This window comes from Pleurodeles waltl, chromosome 1_2 (genome assembly GCF_031143425.1).
Source record: "Pleurodeles waltl isolate 20211129_DDA chromosome 1_2, aPleWal1.hap1.20221129, whole genome shotgun sequence".
In the NCBI taxonomy this organism is placed as follows: Eukaryota; Metazoa; Chordata; class Amphibia; order Caudata; family Salamandridae; genus Pleurodeles; species Pleurodeles waltl.
The window spans coordinates 359291345-359307842 of NC_090437.1; the positions used below are offsets into that span (position 1 = coordinate 359291345).

Below are 16498 nucleotides of genomic sequence, written 5' to 3' on the forward strand. Positions count from 1 at the left end.
TTGTTTCGTGAATCGAAAAATTGTGAAATGCCGGACGCTCTGGCTGTATGTGATCCAGTGAAGTGGCAACTTGCCCCAGCCTTACGGCCTTCCTCACAAGTTAGGATGAAGACTACAGGCTGAAATGCGTTGCCACTTAATAAGAGAATCAAAACACATCCAGAATTGCAACCGTGACGTAATTTTGGTGGGATTTCTGAGGCCACAATAGCATTCAAATTTAGAAACGGGACTTGCATCTGTGACTCATAAATGCGTCAGTACAAATCAACACACACATCTTGGAATCAATTCCTTGAAAATGTCTAAAATGAAAATGCAAAAAGACAAAAGAGGGACAAACAGATGGGGGTGAAGGACTCCCTTGTAGAACAGAATAGCAGTAACTGTTGGTGCTGCAATCTCATTTGAAACGAAAATGCTTAAAACTAAATCCATGCAGAGCCCTTGAAAGCGCCACCTGTGAAGTTAATGGCCTCCGCAGCATGAAACCCGGGAGGGATCTCCGGTAGAAGAAAGCGGGCAGACACTTTGTCAGTGACAGACACGCATTACTTTTTGGCAACTCAACATCCAACCTTGCACATTTTGCAGCGAAATAGCACACCTGGGAGTTCCTGCATACGCGAGGTATAACAAAAGGCTCTTGTCAGCTGTGTCGACTTTCATCACTTTTTGTTCCTTTCAGTTTGTCTCCTCGAAACTTTACCTCGAATTGTTCCATGTCGGAAAAATCACGGTTTTACCATCAGACCTCATTTTGTATTGTGCCTTAATGCCAGCGAATTATGAAATCACAGATGTTTATTTTTATTTGCACTTAAGTCTATCCTAACTCAGACAGTAATTTGTTTAACCAACATCCGCTGTTGCATAGCTCCCATAAAGGATAGCTCCCATAAAGGATATATATATATATATATATATATATATATATGTATATATATATATATATATATATATATATATGTATATATATATATATATAGAGAGAGAGAGAGAGAGAGAGAGAGAGAGAGAGAGACATATATATATAGTCAATAGTCATTGATGCTTTATGGTGAATTATGCCAGACAGGGTCAGGATTTCAGGATCTGCACTAGTCATTTTCACTGCCATTTGACCAATGCTAGGCAGTCACATGGGCAGCTCATACTTCTTTTATCTTGGCCAACTGGTCAACATATTGAGGCTGGCTTTTGTAGATGAAAAGTGGGTGGATCATATGTATTTGACTGTTTATGGGGAGAGATCGGCCGTGTATGAGGCTCAGAGATGTGTTCCAAATATTTGTGGAAATTAGACAATTGCCGATATACACTTAAAAATGTCTCAGGTAGAGCAAGAGTGTGCACATTGATACAAACTTAAAAAAATAACTGTTGATAAATTTAAAGAAGTGATTCAGTATCTGTACCCATAGGTGTATGAAAACATTAAACAGCAGTGGAAAGAGAGGAAGCAAGACTGATAATTCAGTATTGTTTCTGCAGTCAGGATGAAGCAGCAGTGTATTAACATGAGTCCAGAATATGGTGTTCTCAATTTTTCAGATGTGGGCTGGCCGAGAGTTCCATATTTTTTCAGTTTCCACTAAGAAAGAAGAGCGTCCTTAAATACATTTATGGAAACTAGGAATTCTATTACTTTTCTAGGTCTTAGATATAGGCTTTGTCTCAGTTGGCAGAAACAGTGCAGCTTTTGTTGTGAGAATCTTGGCGCCCTTTTTCGGTGGAGGGACCAGTAGGATTGCTTTGAAGAATATTTAGCATGTATGTGGCAGCCGGTGAAGTTCTTGTTTACCCAATGTTACGGGATCCTCTGGGAGTAGATGAAGAAGAAGCCTTCCAGATGAAGTCTGTGCAGGTGGCGTACTAGTTTGCCAAAACTGAGTCCGCAAGCAAAGTTAAAGTCAATTCTGATTTGTAGTTTCCAAGAAGTCTCTCTAGCATGTAGATTTCAGCTCGTCACATAAAGTCATATATTAATAACAATAAAATTTAACTGAATTGATCTGAACTAAATTGCAGCAGTGCATTGGACCAGCTGTGGGGTTTCTTCCCATTGCTTGAGTGTCACCATCAAGCAATGTCTGATTTTTTTTTGCCTTGTAGAACCAATACTATGTAAAGCAGACACTTGGAAAGTCAAATATAATGCAATTACTATCTTTACTACAATACGCTGGACTTAGCAAAGGTGTTCTGAACTAGGCTGACATTAAAATATGTGTTTCGCTTTGTGAACCTTGAATGGCTGTTGAGGTGTCCACTGTTCCTTTCTGAGCTGATATGGCTTGCTTTCCTTCCAGCCAATAAGTCACCATATCCCCTTTTCCCTGTGGACCAAAAAATGATAAAGACATCATTTAATTTACATGACTCTGACTATTCAGATTATCACATTAAATACACTACAGTAAAATGCAGTGCCTAGTAATAGTAATGTGAAAGCAGTGATCTTTATGAAAACATGCAGAAAGAGACACTCGGAAATGATGGGTGTGGCTACCTTTAGAAGTCACTGAATCCTTTATTGTCAGGGCTTACACAAGACTCGTAAACACAATGCACCTCTTTGGGAATTAGAAATATGGTAGAAGAGACTGAATGATGGGTAGTATTAAAGTAACGACAAATAGAGTCTATTCTGAGAAAAAGTAGGTGACAAGGTGAGAGATCGGTTCTTCTTAACTGTTTTCCAATGAAATTATAAGCATCACTGTAGAGTAACTGGTTGCTAGAGTATGAGATAGAGTAAGCACTATTGTGTGGATGGAAATAAGAGTTGAGATTTAGAAACGCTGGAAGTGTGGTGTAGGGTGTGGGAATAACTTCAAAGAAGATACGAGAAAACGTATTTTGAATGTATGATTTCCAGAAAGCCGCACAGAACAGAAAGAGCTGTATTAAAGATTTCTACTACAGATCTTTGTCTTATAAGACCAATCGACTTTGATTACAGTCAAGAGTATTAAACCTGGAAACATTTGAAACTTTATCACACCACAGTGGTACATGCTGCTATTTGGAGGCTGGCTGTACCCAGAGACCATATTATTTAAAGGGCATTTGATGTTATTTGCAATGAGTGCTGTCTAATTCATGAAGCGGCTGTGGACAAGCGGTTCCTTACTGTGTGACTCTGATCTGTGGGAAAGCACGCACCGTTAGAAGTGACCCCGGCCGTTGGTCCCTTAGACAGTGTTTTAAGTGGGATGAAAAAATTGGGGGTGAGTGATAGTAAAAGAATGACTGGCCTAAGAAGCAAATTTAAGAACCCACTAAAAAGGCATAGGTTATGTAACTAAATGCATGGCTTAAACCAGGTGAAATAGATTCATGAACTTCACACATTCACGAACAGAACAATACTGGACAAGGACTAACCAAAACCAGCAGACATCAAGTTTATGTGAGACCGTTATCCTGGGAAATAAGCTGTAAAACACTGAAAGAAGTGTATTGAAAAGTCAGGAGGGGTAAAACTGCTTGCGTTGTTGAACAGAGAAGTGTACTAAGGGGATAACTTAAACATAATATAACCTCATTGGATACCAAAGGTAAACAACAGTATCCACCAGTGTTACAATCCAGTAACTAGCTACTGCCGGAGCACCTAGAGAAAAGGCTTAACAGTTTCCTTCTACCTTTAGTCCTGCTTGTGCGACCTTTTGGAAACCACATCAAAAGGCTTAAAATAAGTAGATGGTACTTAACTTTAATCAGACCCTTATAGTGCTAAACCTTAGTTGGACCCCTAACAAGGTGGGCCATTCATTGGGGAGGGCAGACAGCACGACTTCCATCCATATATGTGTCCTGGTAGACTTTACACCTAATTTTTATCAAAATGTTTTGGTGATATTTTGGGAAGGCCCTAGTACAGGGGTATTTCCTCATGAGTGTGTGGCAAGCAGTCCTGCTCTGTAGTCTTGATTGATTCTCTGGCTTGTCCAAATTGATTGACAGGCGTGGCACCTCCAATGTGGCAGAGGAGCGTCACCTCCCCCGCCAGCAGCAGCAGCTGCAAATTCCCCCTAAGTACGCATATATGTTTGGCCAGCCAAACACACATGCACACTGTGCTCTCTCCAACCCGGCATTGTGTTGCCGGGCTGGAGAGAGCAGGTACAGGCTCCCAGTCTGCCTGGGAGCGCCCTGGCTGGGTGCTCCCAGCCAATCCTAACACTGATCTGAGCAGCATCAGGATTGGCTGCAGGGCAGGCTGGGACCCTGAGCCTGCAGGAGAGGAGCGGCGTTGTGGTGGTGGTAGCAGCAGCGGCGACGGTGAGTAAAGTGTATTTTTTATTAAATTAATTCCCCTCCCCCTCCCACACGCGCCAAGCCGCCCCTTCAAAACCCAGCGAGTTGCTCCTCTTGATTGATTTAGGGGAAATCGTGTTCTTCCTCTGCCAGTATGTGAGAAGTTTGAACGGGGCTCAATACAGGATATAAGCTGTTAATGTATGTTTCCAGGACAGGTCACTAGTGCTTTATTTTGATCTTTTCTCTTATGCGTACAATACAGATGTGCAAACATATAAAACTGCTAAAACGTCCCACAGTAGTGTAACATGGTTCTATAGAGGTCTGAATTCAAAATGCTGTATTTCGTCACATTGTGCAGGATACATCAAAGTACATACCCAGCACTCAGAGGCTCAGGCACATACCCTGTGTTAACAAGGCATAGGCATATGCTCTACTTTCACAGACAACACAAGGTACACACAAGGCTCTCGCCGAGTCCAAGCAGACACCAGGCTCTCCAGTGACCGTGGCATACACCCTTCTCTTACCAGGCTGTGCCACAAATCCTGCTTTCACAGGGTCTAAGCACAAATCCTGCTCTTAGAGGACCCAGCCACAAACACTGCACACACAAGGACCAGGCATAAACCCTGCATTCACAGGGCTCTGACACAAACCCTGCACCTGCATGGCCCAGGCACATAGCCTGCACCTGCATGGCCCAGACACAAAACCTGCACTCACGGGGCCCAGGCACAAACCTTGCACTCACAAGGTCCAGACACTAACCCTGCAATCAGATGGCCCAAGCACAAACTCTGCACTAACAGGGCCCAAGCACAAACTCTGCACTCACTAGGCCCAGGCACTAACTCCGCACTCACAAGGCCCAAACACAAACCCTGCACTCACAAGGGCCGGGAACAAACCCTTCACTCACAGGGCTCAGGCACTAGCCCTGCAATTAATGGGCCCAGACAAAGACCCTGCACTCAAAATGTCCAGGCACTAACCTTGCACTCACAGGGCACAGGAACTCAACCTGGACTCGTAGGGCCCAGGCACAAATCTTGCACTCCCAGGGCCCAGGCACTCACAAGGTCCAGGCACTAACCCTGTACTCACAGTGCCAAGGCACTACCCCTGCATTCACAGGTCCCAAACACAAGCCCTGCACTCACAAGAGCCTGGCACTAACTCTGCACTCACAAGGCCCAGACACAAACCCTGCACTCACACGGGCCAGGCACAAACCCTTCACTCAGAGGGCCCAGGCACTAGCCCTGCAATCACAGGGTCCAGGCACCAGCCCTGCAATTAATGGGCCTAGGCACAGACCCTGCACTGAAAAGGGCCAGGCACTAACCTTGCAATCACAGGGCCCAGGCACACACCCTGCACTCACAGGGTCCAGACACAAACCCTGGACTCATAGGGCCCTGGCACTAACCCCGCACTCACAAAGCCCAAGCACAAACCCTGCACTCACAAGGTCCAGTCACAAACCCTTCACTCCGAGGGCCGAAGCACTAGCCCTGCACTCACAGGGCCCAGGCACACACCCTGGACTCACAGGGCACAGGCACTATCCCTACAGTCACAGGGCCCAGGCACAGACCCTGCACTCACAAGGTCCAGGAACCAACCCTGTACTGACATGGCCCAGGCACAGACCCAGGACTCACAGGGCCCAGGCACTAACCCTGCACTCACAGGGCCCAGGTACACACCCTGGACTCACAGGGCCCAGGCACTATCCCTACAGTCACAGGGCCCAGGCACAGACCCTGCACTCACAAGGTCCAGGAACTAACACTGTACTGACATGGTCCAGGCACACACCCAGGACTCACAGGGCCCAGGCACTAACCCTGCACTCACAGGGCCCAGGCACACACCCCTGACTCACAGGGCCCAGGCACTATCCCTACAGTCACAGGGCCCAGGCACAGACCCTGCACTCACAAGGTCCAGGCACTAACCGTGCACTCACAGGGCCCATGACCTAATCCTGCACTCACAGAGCCCAGGCACAAACCCTGCGCACAAACACTACACTCACAGGGCCCATGAACAAACCCTACTCTCCCAAACTCCGGGCACACCCTCTGTGCTTACAGCTTTTCTGTTACAATCGCACAGCCCCTGGTGTAACTGAGCCACTCCTGGCTTAAAGAGTACATGTCCTGGTATAATTGGAGAGCATTCCTGTCATGATTGAGAAGCAACATTGCCAAAACTAAGCAGCAGCTTGGTAATTTTTGGTGGCGCAGTGGAATATTTAGGCAACACCCACATTTTTATTTGTACCACAATGACATATGTGAATGTGACAGCAAGAAATGTAACTGTGTTTTAAACCTGCCACAGGAACTGTAATGAAATGTTCACTAAGCCAGGTAAGTGAATATGCCTTACATAAACTGACTAACAAGGTCATTTAGACCCTGATGGATGGCCCACCGGATCAGCGAAGACTTCCTCTGCTGCCCTGGTGCAAGACCAACCCCAAATTTTGGGATATCTACCATTGAGGCCTCGTTCTCTGTGTTTTCAGCAAAGTCACCAATGCTGCAGCTCTACTGAAGGGACTGAACCTTTGCCACGTAGATGCCACATATGATGCATCTGGTAGACAACGTTTTATTTTGTTTTCAGGAATTAAACTCCCAAAGCAGGAGTTTGTTTCTTGAGTGCACAAAAATACATGGCTCTGTGCACAATGGACATTGATAGATTATTTTTGGCCTGGACCTCTTTTCTGTGCATGGTAGTCGTGGGCAGGGAATGTTGCTGACCCTAAATAGGGTGGGCATCTGTCACTTTGACCTGATGTGCCTGTGGTGCATAGGCTACCAAGTCAGCCGTTTCCACTGGAAGAGACAGCTGAGGCTCTGCTGTCGGAAACCCTGTGGTTCAACCACTTCTAATTGGAGTGAGAGAACCTCACCTTTGGTGGGGTGGGAACACAACCACTTTTCGGCAGTGCTCCCACTCTTCCAACCTCTAAATTATCCATAAATATTTAAAGCATGCATAATTTGTTAGAGCATAGAAGTTATGATAGGGATTTTGATCCACTTCCTTACATTATTTTAGTTGTGCGGTTTCTCATGTGACACAAACATTTGTCTGCTTTGCGTCAAGACTTCTAAGGGCAAGCATTTGTTCGATTTACAGGTCTATTCCCTTCTGCTACAGGATACTGTTCTGAACGTTATTGCATACACTGAAGAGTATGGTTACTTTAAGTTCCACTTTATACCTGTCTTTAAAATCTATGGCTTTTTCACCAACACTTTTAGAAACGTGTGATGTAAAATTCACAGACTGTCCAATTTCTTAGGGTGAGACTGAGAGCCCTCACAATTTGTTCTGGGAAAGGACAGGCTGACACTATGACCTGGCTCCCTTGGTGCAATATGTCACTGGAATTAGAAGCTTTTAAACACAGCTATTGGATCAAAATCGTGCAGTGATTTATAATGGGATAGAACAACGCAGATGGGCTATTAAAATAAAAGCTAGTTATTACCACAAGCCCTATGATGAAAGGCACCAGACATTTAAAAATTAAGCACTTAAAAGGAAAGAAGGAAAAGAGGGGGCTCCAGAGAGATGTCATAGTTCCAAAATACAGAAATCTTTATGAGAAGCAGAGATCTTTTTGCAAAAAAGTCTCCCATAACTAGAAATCAGGACATAAGACAGGACAGTAGTTGACAATTAATCACAACGGCTCTCATACAAATGTCTGTCGTAATCCCAATTTGGACGCCAATGGCGGGTAAATCTGATTTGGAATTGCAAGAGCTAAGTGATTTATTTTATTTTTGCTGCACATAGATTAAATCAAGTAATCTGTTGTAAAGCTTGTGTGAGGAAAAACCATAATATTCTGAGCTACTTGCTTCCGAATGGCGAAAACATGCAGTATGACAGAGTCTGCCCCCATTTTGAGGGGCAGAGCTTAGAATGAGCATTTAATAATGTAGTAGGTAAACACAATGCCCTGCGGTATCTGTTTTTATTGCTTGCAGTATTACCTTCTCAAATAGCTGGCAACTCGGAATGAGGGCTGTTAGAAATTGGGGCTCTAACTGGCAGAAGTATGCACCCTGTCCAAGTAAGGATCACGTCCTAGTCAGGGTAAATCAGATACACAACCCAAATTACCCTGTGCTCACCCTCTGGTAGCTTCACACAGAGCAGTGAAGCTTAACTTAAGAGGTGATGTGCAAAGTATTTTGCAACACTTAATTACAGCAACGCAGTGAAAGACACCACAAAAGGCCCCAGTTTAGAAACATAGAGAATATTTATCTGAGTAAAACAGGCTCAAATTTCAAAAACCCAACCAGTAGAAGTTCAATTATGAATTAAATCCAAAATAGTGCTCAAAAGTCATTAGAGGTCTAAAGGTTACTTGAGGTCTCGAGGGAATATGCAAATCCAAAATCCAGCCTGACTGCGATGGAGGGTAGTCTGGCAACAGAACCCACGCAGGGTCTGCTAAAACAGTACCTTTGATGGAGCAAAGCATGGAGGGCACAATGCATCAGGATTTTCCATGCAGTCTAGTCACTTTGTCGTCGTTGGGCTCCAATGAAGTGAATGCAATGTGTCATCATCGAGCAGTGCAAAGCATCATCGTCGGGCTGTGCAGGCTGTGAATCTGCTGTCGTCAAACAGCCTCTGCATCGAAGGATTGATGCGCTGCTTTTTCTCATGCACTCAAGGCAATGTGATTTTTTTTCAGAAATCAGTTGCAGATCCCACTTCTGAAGCCCAGTACTGGTGAGAGGCACCTCAGGAAACTCACAGATCGCAGCACCAGGAGAGTTGCAGACAGTCTTTGATGTCCCTGAGACTTCAGAAACAGGGGTCAAGCCAACAAGCCCTTTGACATCCTTGGGTTCAAGAATGTAGAGAACAGGTACAGTCCTTCTCACTGCAGGCAAGAAGCAGCAGGCAGCAGGCCAACACAGAAAAGCAAGTAGCAAAGTGGCAGTCCCTCGTACAGCACAGAACACAGCAAGCAGTAGGCCAACGCAGCAATGCAGTTGCAGAGTGGAAGCCCTTTCTGGCAGTACAACAGTCCTTCTTCCTGGCAGCATGTCCTTGGTTCCAGTAGAGTTCAAATTGGGTGGAGTGTGGAGTCCAGGACTTATACCCAGTTAAGCCTTTGAAGTGGGTGAGACTTCAAAGAGAGGCCTTTGGAAAGCACAATGTCCCTGCCTTGCCTTCCCTGGTCCTGACACTCTACAGGGGGTTATGCAACTCTTTGCCTGGAGGCAGGTACAGCCCTATTCAGGTGTAAGTGAGGCAGTGCTAAACCCCCCAACCATCAAGCCAGTTAATGGTCCATTAGTTTGATGATGGGCCATTAGGAGGCAAATGTCATACCCCAGCTCCCTTTGTGTGTGACTGTTTTAAAGTGCCCCTTTTTGGATGGTCACCCCCCACTTTCTGCTGTCAGATGCTGTGGTTTTTTACCTGTTAGTGTACCGAGGCCTGCTAACCAGGCCCCAGTATCAATGCTCTTTCCCTTAAAATGGTAGATCAAATTTCATTGGCTGATTGGCAAGCACCTTACTGAAAGGTAAATGGTACCCAGGGCAAGGGAGGCAAAGGAGGTACCAGGGCTACAGCACTGATTGTGCCACCCTGGGTACCCTAAGTAAAAGACAGACTACAGGGCTGCCATGTCCGCCTGCAACAGCAGCCTGCTGCTCGAGTGAGACTCTACCCACACCAGGTGCAGGCAGAGTTGCTGTTACTGCGCATTGACAGGTCATTCACCCCTTAGGCAGGCCTCATCTAGCCCAGGGGGTAGGGTGCACTGTACTGTGAGTGAGAATATATGTGCTGGAGCACATATGCCCCCATGCTGGCATTTAAATTACAAGGGTGGGCCGAGTAACTGGCAGTCCATTGGATAGCATGGGCTGGCATCTGACCACTCAAACACTGTGCTTTTCAACCCTGAACATGATGCCCATGTTTAGGATTAAAATGTAGATGCCCAGGTTACACACCTAGAGGGTGCCCACCAAGTTACCCAGTCCTGTACTGTTTTGGCGGGCTCTCCTGAGCCACTGCCGCCACAGACAGAAGTCTGAGCTCCTGCCGGTGGTGCTAGCACCTTGGCACAACATAAGACAAAGTGCCTGAGCAGGAAGGACGTCACACCACCTCCCTCCCTGGCTGGCTGGTGAGAAAAGCATCAGGGCAATGAGCCTCAAAGTCTTCATCCATCTTTGATGTGCAAGTATTGGTGTTCCAACAGTGGAGGACAAAGCCTTCCCACCTTCCTGGGTGGGCAGGTGGGAAATTAGCTATGCAGGAGGCGTTCACCTCCCTCAAACTAGCCACACTTTTGAGGGTGGGCTAGGAGGCCTGCATGGCCAAGAAAGGGTTCTGCTATCTTGGCAGAACCCTAGAATAGTGGGCTCTGGGTAAAAAGTGACATACTTCCCACAGGAAGTCATCATTGCAGGGGCAGACTAGGGACAGTAGCCCATTGGCCACTGTCCCTCACTCCCTTAAACTTCCCCCTAAATCAGGATTTAAAGGGCTTCCCTGGCACCTGAACTTAGATCTTACCTGGACAAGAACAATGAAGCACAAAGAGATGCCTGCACTAACAATAGGACCTGAACTTCAGCCCCAGAGCGAAGAAGAGGACACAGAGGGCCTCATTCTGACCCGGCCTGGCGGGGCCCGCCAGAATACCGCTGCGCGGTCAAAAGACCGCCGCGGGTATTCTGGGTTTCCCGCCGGGCTGGTGGGCGACCGCCAGAGGGCCGCCCGCCAGCCCAGCGGGAAACACCCTTCCATGAGGATGCCGGCTCCGAATGGAGCCAGCGGAGTGGAAGGGGTGCGATGGGTGCAGTTGCACCCGTCGCGATTTTCAGTGTCTGCATGGCAGACACTGAAAATCTTTGTGGGGCCCTGTTATGGGGGCCCCTGCAGTGCCCATGCCATTGGCATGGGCACTGCAGGGGCCCCCAGGGGCCCCATGACACCCCATACCGCCATTCTCTTCCTGGCGGCCAAAACCGCCAGGAACAGGATGGCGGTATGGGGCTCGGAATCCCCATGGCGGCGCAGCAAGCTGCGCCGCCATGGAGGATTCCCCAGGGCAGCGGGAAACCGGCGGTACACCGCCGGTTTTCCGTTTCTGACCGCGGCTGTACCGCCGCGCTCAGAATGCCCATGGGAGCACCGCCAGCCTGTTGGCGGTGCTCCCGCGGTCGTTGGCCCTGGCGGTTTTTACCGCCAGGGTCATAATGACCCCCAGAGTGACCTGCGGAGACCAGTACTAGAACTGTGTTCCCAGCATGCACTAGTGGTGAGAACTCATTGGTCTCGACCAAAGGGACCCCCTGAACACCAAAACACAAAGGAAGACTTCCCTGACTGGTGTCACCAGCCTCCTGCAAATTGCAGGAGTTAAGAGGTGCTGAGGACGAAGAACAGTGACCCAACGGGCACTCAGTGTCCATCATCTAAGGAGTGGGAGTGAGGTCTGTACCAAGTTTTAAATCTCTACTCCCTACCAAATAATCTCTAGCCACCAGAAATCTTGTGGACCACCTTTGCAGCTACCAAGGATTGGATGGATGCCTGCATGGAAACCTATGGCCACGCAACATTCACAGACTCCAGAGCACCCCCGGCATAGGGACCGATGTCACCAGCAACCCCACCCTCCTGTGGGTTTTCAGCCTGAAGGATTTGACTTCAACTGGAGCAGCAAAGCAGCTTTGGCACAACCAGTCCGGTGATTGACAACTAGGAGCTACCTCAGCACCCAGAGCCTTCATAAGAGTTGGTGAAGATCCAAGTGTTGAATACTGATCCTGGCCCCCTAAAGACATTTACATCCAAAGGGTAGAGTGTGAGTCCACCCCCAAGTCCAGTTTTGCAATGGAGTGTAACACGCACCAACCACTGCTGACCGTTCAGCCCAGGGACAGCCAAGTCAACTCTGCACCCGGGTTCCCTGTTCAAGGTAACTAAAGTTTGACTGTTGACTCTTTGTCTATGTCCCCGCAGCACGTTAAGTTCCTGTGAGATCGCCAGAACTCACCCTAGAACTGTCCGTGTGCACACTGCTATTTTCCCCATTGACTTCAATGGAAGTCCTTTAAATCTGCAAAGTACTGTACTGTCCAAAAACTTAAAAATTCACAACTCCAGTTTTACAAAAGCTACAAAGTTTGTTTAAGTGTCTAAATTAAGATTCAAATCTAATCTATTTTTCTAAATTGGTGTTGGATTTCTCTCAAGTCATGTCTTCCACTTATCGTCCATTTTGGTAATGTGAAATGCTTTACACATGTTCTTCTAATAGCCTGACTGCTCTTTGGCGTACTATCAGGACTGAACTAGGGTTTGCTGAGAGTGAATGTGAGGTCCAGTACTGAGTATTGTGTTGGTATTCTATGGTGAGACCACCTAGTCATACCATATGACCACTTCACCTTGCTACAGTGACTGCCTAGATGGAATGTATGAAGCGCAGCTGTCACCCACCCAGACGTGTATTCAGAGACAGGCAGAGGCACAGAATGGTTAAAATAGGAAAATGCCAACATTCTAAAAGTGCATTTTCAGACTTACAATTCAAAATCTGAGTTCACTTAAGTTGTGATTTTAAATTGTGAGTCCAGAGACACCAAACTCCAAATGTCTATATTCTCCCCATAGGAAGTTTCACGTAAAGGTTGCTTCAAGGTAACCCCAATGTCTATGGAAGATATAGGCCATGCAGTGGTGAAAAACACATTTAGCAGTTTTTCACTACCAGGACATGTAAAACTCAAATGTACATGTCCGACTTTTTAAATACACTGCAGCCTGCCCGTGGGTCTAACTAGGGCCTACCTTAGGGTGACCTATATGTAATGAAAAAGAAGGTTTAAGTTTGGCAAGTGTGAGCACTTGCCTGGTCGAAATGGCAGTTTAAAACTACACACACATGCTTTGCAGTTGCAGGCCTGAGACATATTTGGAGGCTTACTGTGGGGGGTGGCACAATCAGTGTTGCAGGCCTACTAGTAGGATTTATTTAATTTACAGGCCCTGGGACACATTTAGTGCACTTTACTAGGGACTCATGAGTAAATTAAATATGCCAGTTGTGGATGCACCAATGTTACCATGTTTTTTGCAAAGAGAACATACACATTAGCACTAATTAGCAGTGGTAAAGTGCCCAGAGTCCAAAAAACAACAAAAACAAGGTCAGAAAACGAGGAGGAGGGAGGCAAAATGTCTGGGGATGACTCTGCAGAAACGGCCATATTCAACAATGACCAACATTTTCCTTGACTAAAATGGTGATAATTGCATAGCATAAACTTCCAGCGGAGGGCTGATAAATGCAAGGAGGGGTACACTCTTTTAGAAATTGTGAAAAGTGCAGTAATTTGATGACTACACACAACATAACTTCACCTCTACCCTCTTCCCTTTACTATCCCATACCCAGGATTTCCAGGAAAAGAAGTTGTTGTAAGAAATGCAAAAAAATGCTTAAGAGCAGCAGTGAATTTTGTGTCCACTCTACCACAAGCTTTAATGTTTTTTGCACTTTTTTGCACTAAAGCCATAAATCCTGGAGGCATAGATCTTAATTTAATGGCATTACTGGTATTACTGAAAATAATAAAAGCACTGCCAAAGCCAATAAGTTTTGTGTATACAAAAACTATTGGCTTTGCCAATGTGTTTTAGCCATGTTGTACACCAGCGTGGCTGTTGTTCAGCATGGCTGAAAGTTAGCAGCATAGAGGAGAGTGGTGTGGAGTGTCGTAGAGTGGAATGGTGAAGAGTGTTGGAGAGTGGAGGGGCAGAGTGTGTCCGTGCAGTAGAGGCACAGTGTGGAGTTGTGTAGAGTGGCATACACTGGAGTGACATAGAGTAGAGTGGACTTGTGTAGAGTGCATTGGCATAGAGTGTTACAGAGTATAGTGGAGTGGCACAGAGTGGAGCAGCATTGAATTCCGCAGTGTACAATTCCATGTTGTAGAATGCAATGGCATACATTAGAGAGGTGCATAGTAGACTGCAGTGGTGCAGAGTGCAGTGGTGCATAGTGGAGCGGTGCAGAGTAGATGGGCACAGAGTTGAAAGACACAGAGTGGAGTGGCACAGAGTAGAGTACAGTGGCATAGAGTGCAGTGGCATAGAGTGCAGTGGCATAAAGTGCAGTGGTAAAGAATAGAGTGGTGTAGAGTTGTGCAGAGTGGAGTGGCGTAGAGCTGAGTGATGCAGAGGGCAGTGACATAGAGTTGAGTTGAGTGGCATAAAGTACAGTAGCATAGAGTGCAGAGTAGAATGGAGTGGCATAGAGTGCAGTGGTGTGGAATGGTGCAGAATAACATGGAGACAACACATTTGCGATTACAGACAACACATTTTCAATTGAAATGACCATGACATTTACACAATACAGTTTTACTGATAAAATTATAAAGTGCACAGATGAAAATTTGTGGAAATTGAATCATCCAGTGTAATGATTTGTTTTGATCATATTAAAGTGCCTGTTTCCAACACACTTCAGAAATAACAAAAAATGAGTTTCATTTGTGGTCCTAATTCTGATCTAATCTGAAGTATTCACATAGTACATTTAAATGTTGTGTGCTAGAAAAACAATCTTTCCTTTCTCCAGTGTCCTGCAAGATTGGCATATAAATCCTCTCACTTTGAAGTCAGAGAAATAAAAGTAAACAAGCCCTCAGAAGACAGCACCTGACATTTGACCTCTGTCTTTGAATTCACAACAAATGTGATGAGATAAGAACAGGAGGTACAGGCCTGTTTTCAGAAAAGGGGCACTCAGCAGGGTACTGTAAAGGAGGTTTTAGCAAGAGAAGATAAAAACTCAAGCTGGACAGCCTAAAACACGCCAGCAAATGGAAAGCAAGAAAATGTGAGCTACAAACCACAAAGCCAATGGTAAGCAATGGGCAGAACACATTCCTAGGTCAACTTTCTGAATGATCCCAAGATGTCTTTAGCAAATTACATAGCTGTGCTGCCAGATAGGCTGCAAACTGAAAAAAGTATTGAGTAAAGACGGGCATCAAATAAGTCTTTTCAATTTCAGTGTCTCAAGAATAGATTAGGTAGATCAGACGGACAATGCAATCCTTTTTTGACGGAAAAGGTTTACTCCTTCGTTGTAAAACACAAACATTGTAGCAGCCTTGAGAAGATGCTAGAAATGTCTGCTAATTCAATGATGATCAGCGTTCCACAATATTGTGAACGCAGCAGAAACGCAGGCTTGCAGGCTCATTGTACTAAAGGACACACACTCTGATGACTGCAGCCTAACCGCCTCATCAGAAACTTTCTGATTTTGCTGAAGACTGTACGATACCTGTTTATTTTTATAGCTGCACAGGATGCAGCGCCTTTCGGATTTTGCGAAGTACAGCAGCAGGGGTGTAACCAAAAATTATCGACCGAAGATTAAAATAGGATCTCCCTTAAACAGAAATTTAGGGGATTCATAATGTGAAGCGTAAGTTGTGAGGAGAGCTGCGCAAGAAATTCTAGCAACGCTCCAAATGTGGTGTTATGTTATTCCTACTCTCCAGAGCGTCCCAGTGATGTGATAAAAAGACGGCAATACAATGTGAGTTATTAAAGCTGAAGATTGGAGGGACGAGCACGTGGAACTTCCAGCCAGCACGGGCAGGATGTAAAGAATAAATGTGTAATTGTACATGCGCAATTATATATTGTTTATTCAGCCACTCCTACCAGGTTGCTTCCGGGAGCTCGAGAACATTGATGACATTCAACAAGAACAGCACCAACCAGATATGTGGCCTCGGGGACTTTAACACTGGAATAGCAGAGTAAAATCAGCGAAAACACGAAAAAAACGTGCTAAACTAGAACATGGAGACAAAATAAGGGATTCACCGCTGAACAGTGTGACACGCAAGAACAATTATGGAATTGAGCAAAAAAGGAATCGGAGGTAGGTAATGCTTCCTGAATCGGAAAGGTCTAATCTGTGCGGCAGAAAAATCCTTATTTCATGTGTGTGGACTATTTTAGTGTAAGTACAGATCTGATCTCAAATATATATTTGAAAATGTCACGAGGGTCTCAAGTGAGGAACGCATACATCATCTGTACACAAAAAAAAAAATACATAAATCAGGGCGCTAACGCTTTATTATATAAGCATAGTAACGTGCAGTGAGTGCCT

General features: G+C 45.7%; 1 protein-coding gene across 1 annotated transcript in view; it reads right to left on the bottom strand.

Annotated features, from left to right (window-relative positions):
* Window positions 1-1005: 1005 nt before the first annotated feature.
* Window positions 1006-16498, bottom strand: part of LOC138295562 (atrial natriuretic peptide receptor 1-like) — a 219037-nt gene continuing 203544 nt past the window's right edge. The window contains exon 9 of the mRNA XM_069233935.1: window positions 1006-2339. Coding sequence (XP_069090036.1) covers window positions 2211-2339 — 129 coding nt within the window. The 3' untranslated portion in view covers window positions 1006-2210. The remainder of the gene's footprint in view (window positions 2340-16498) is intronic.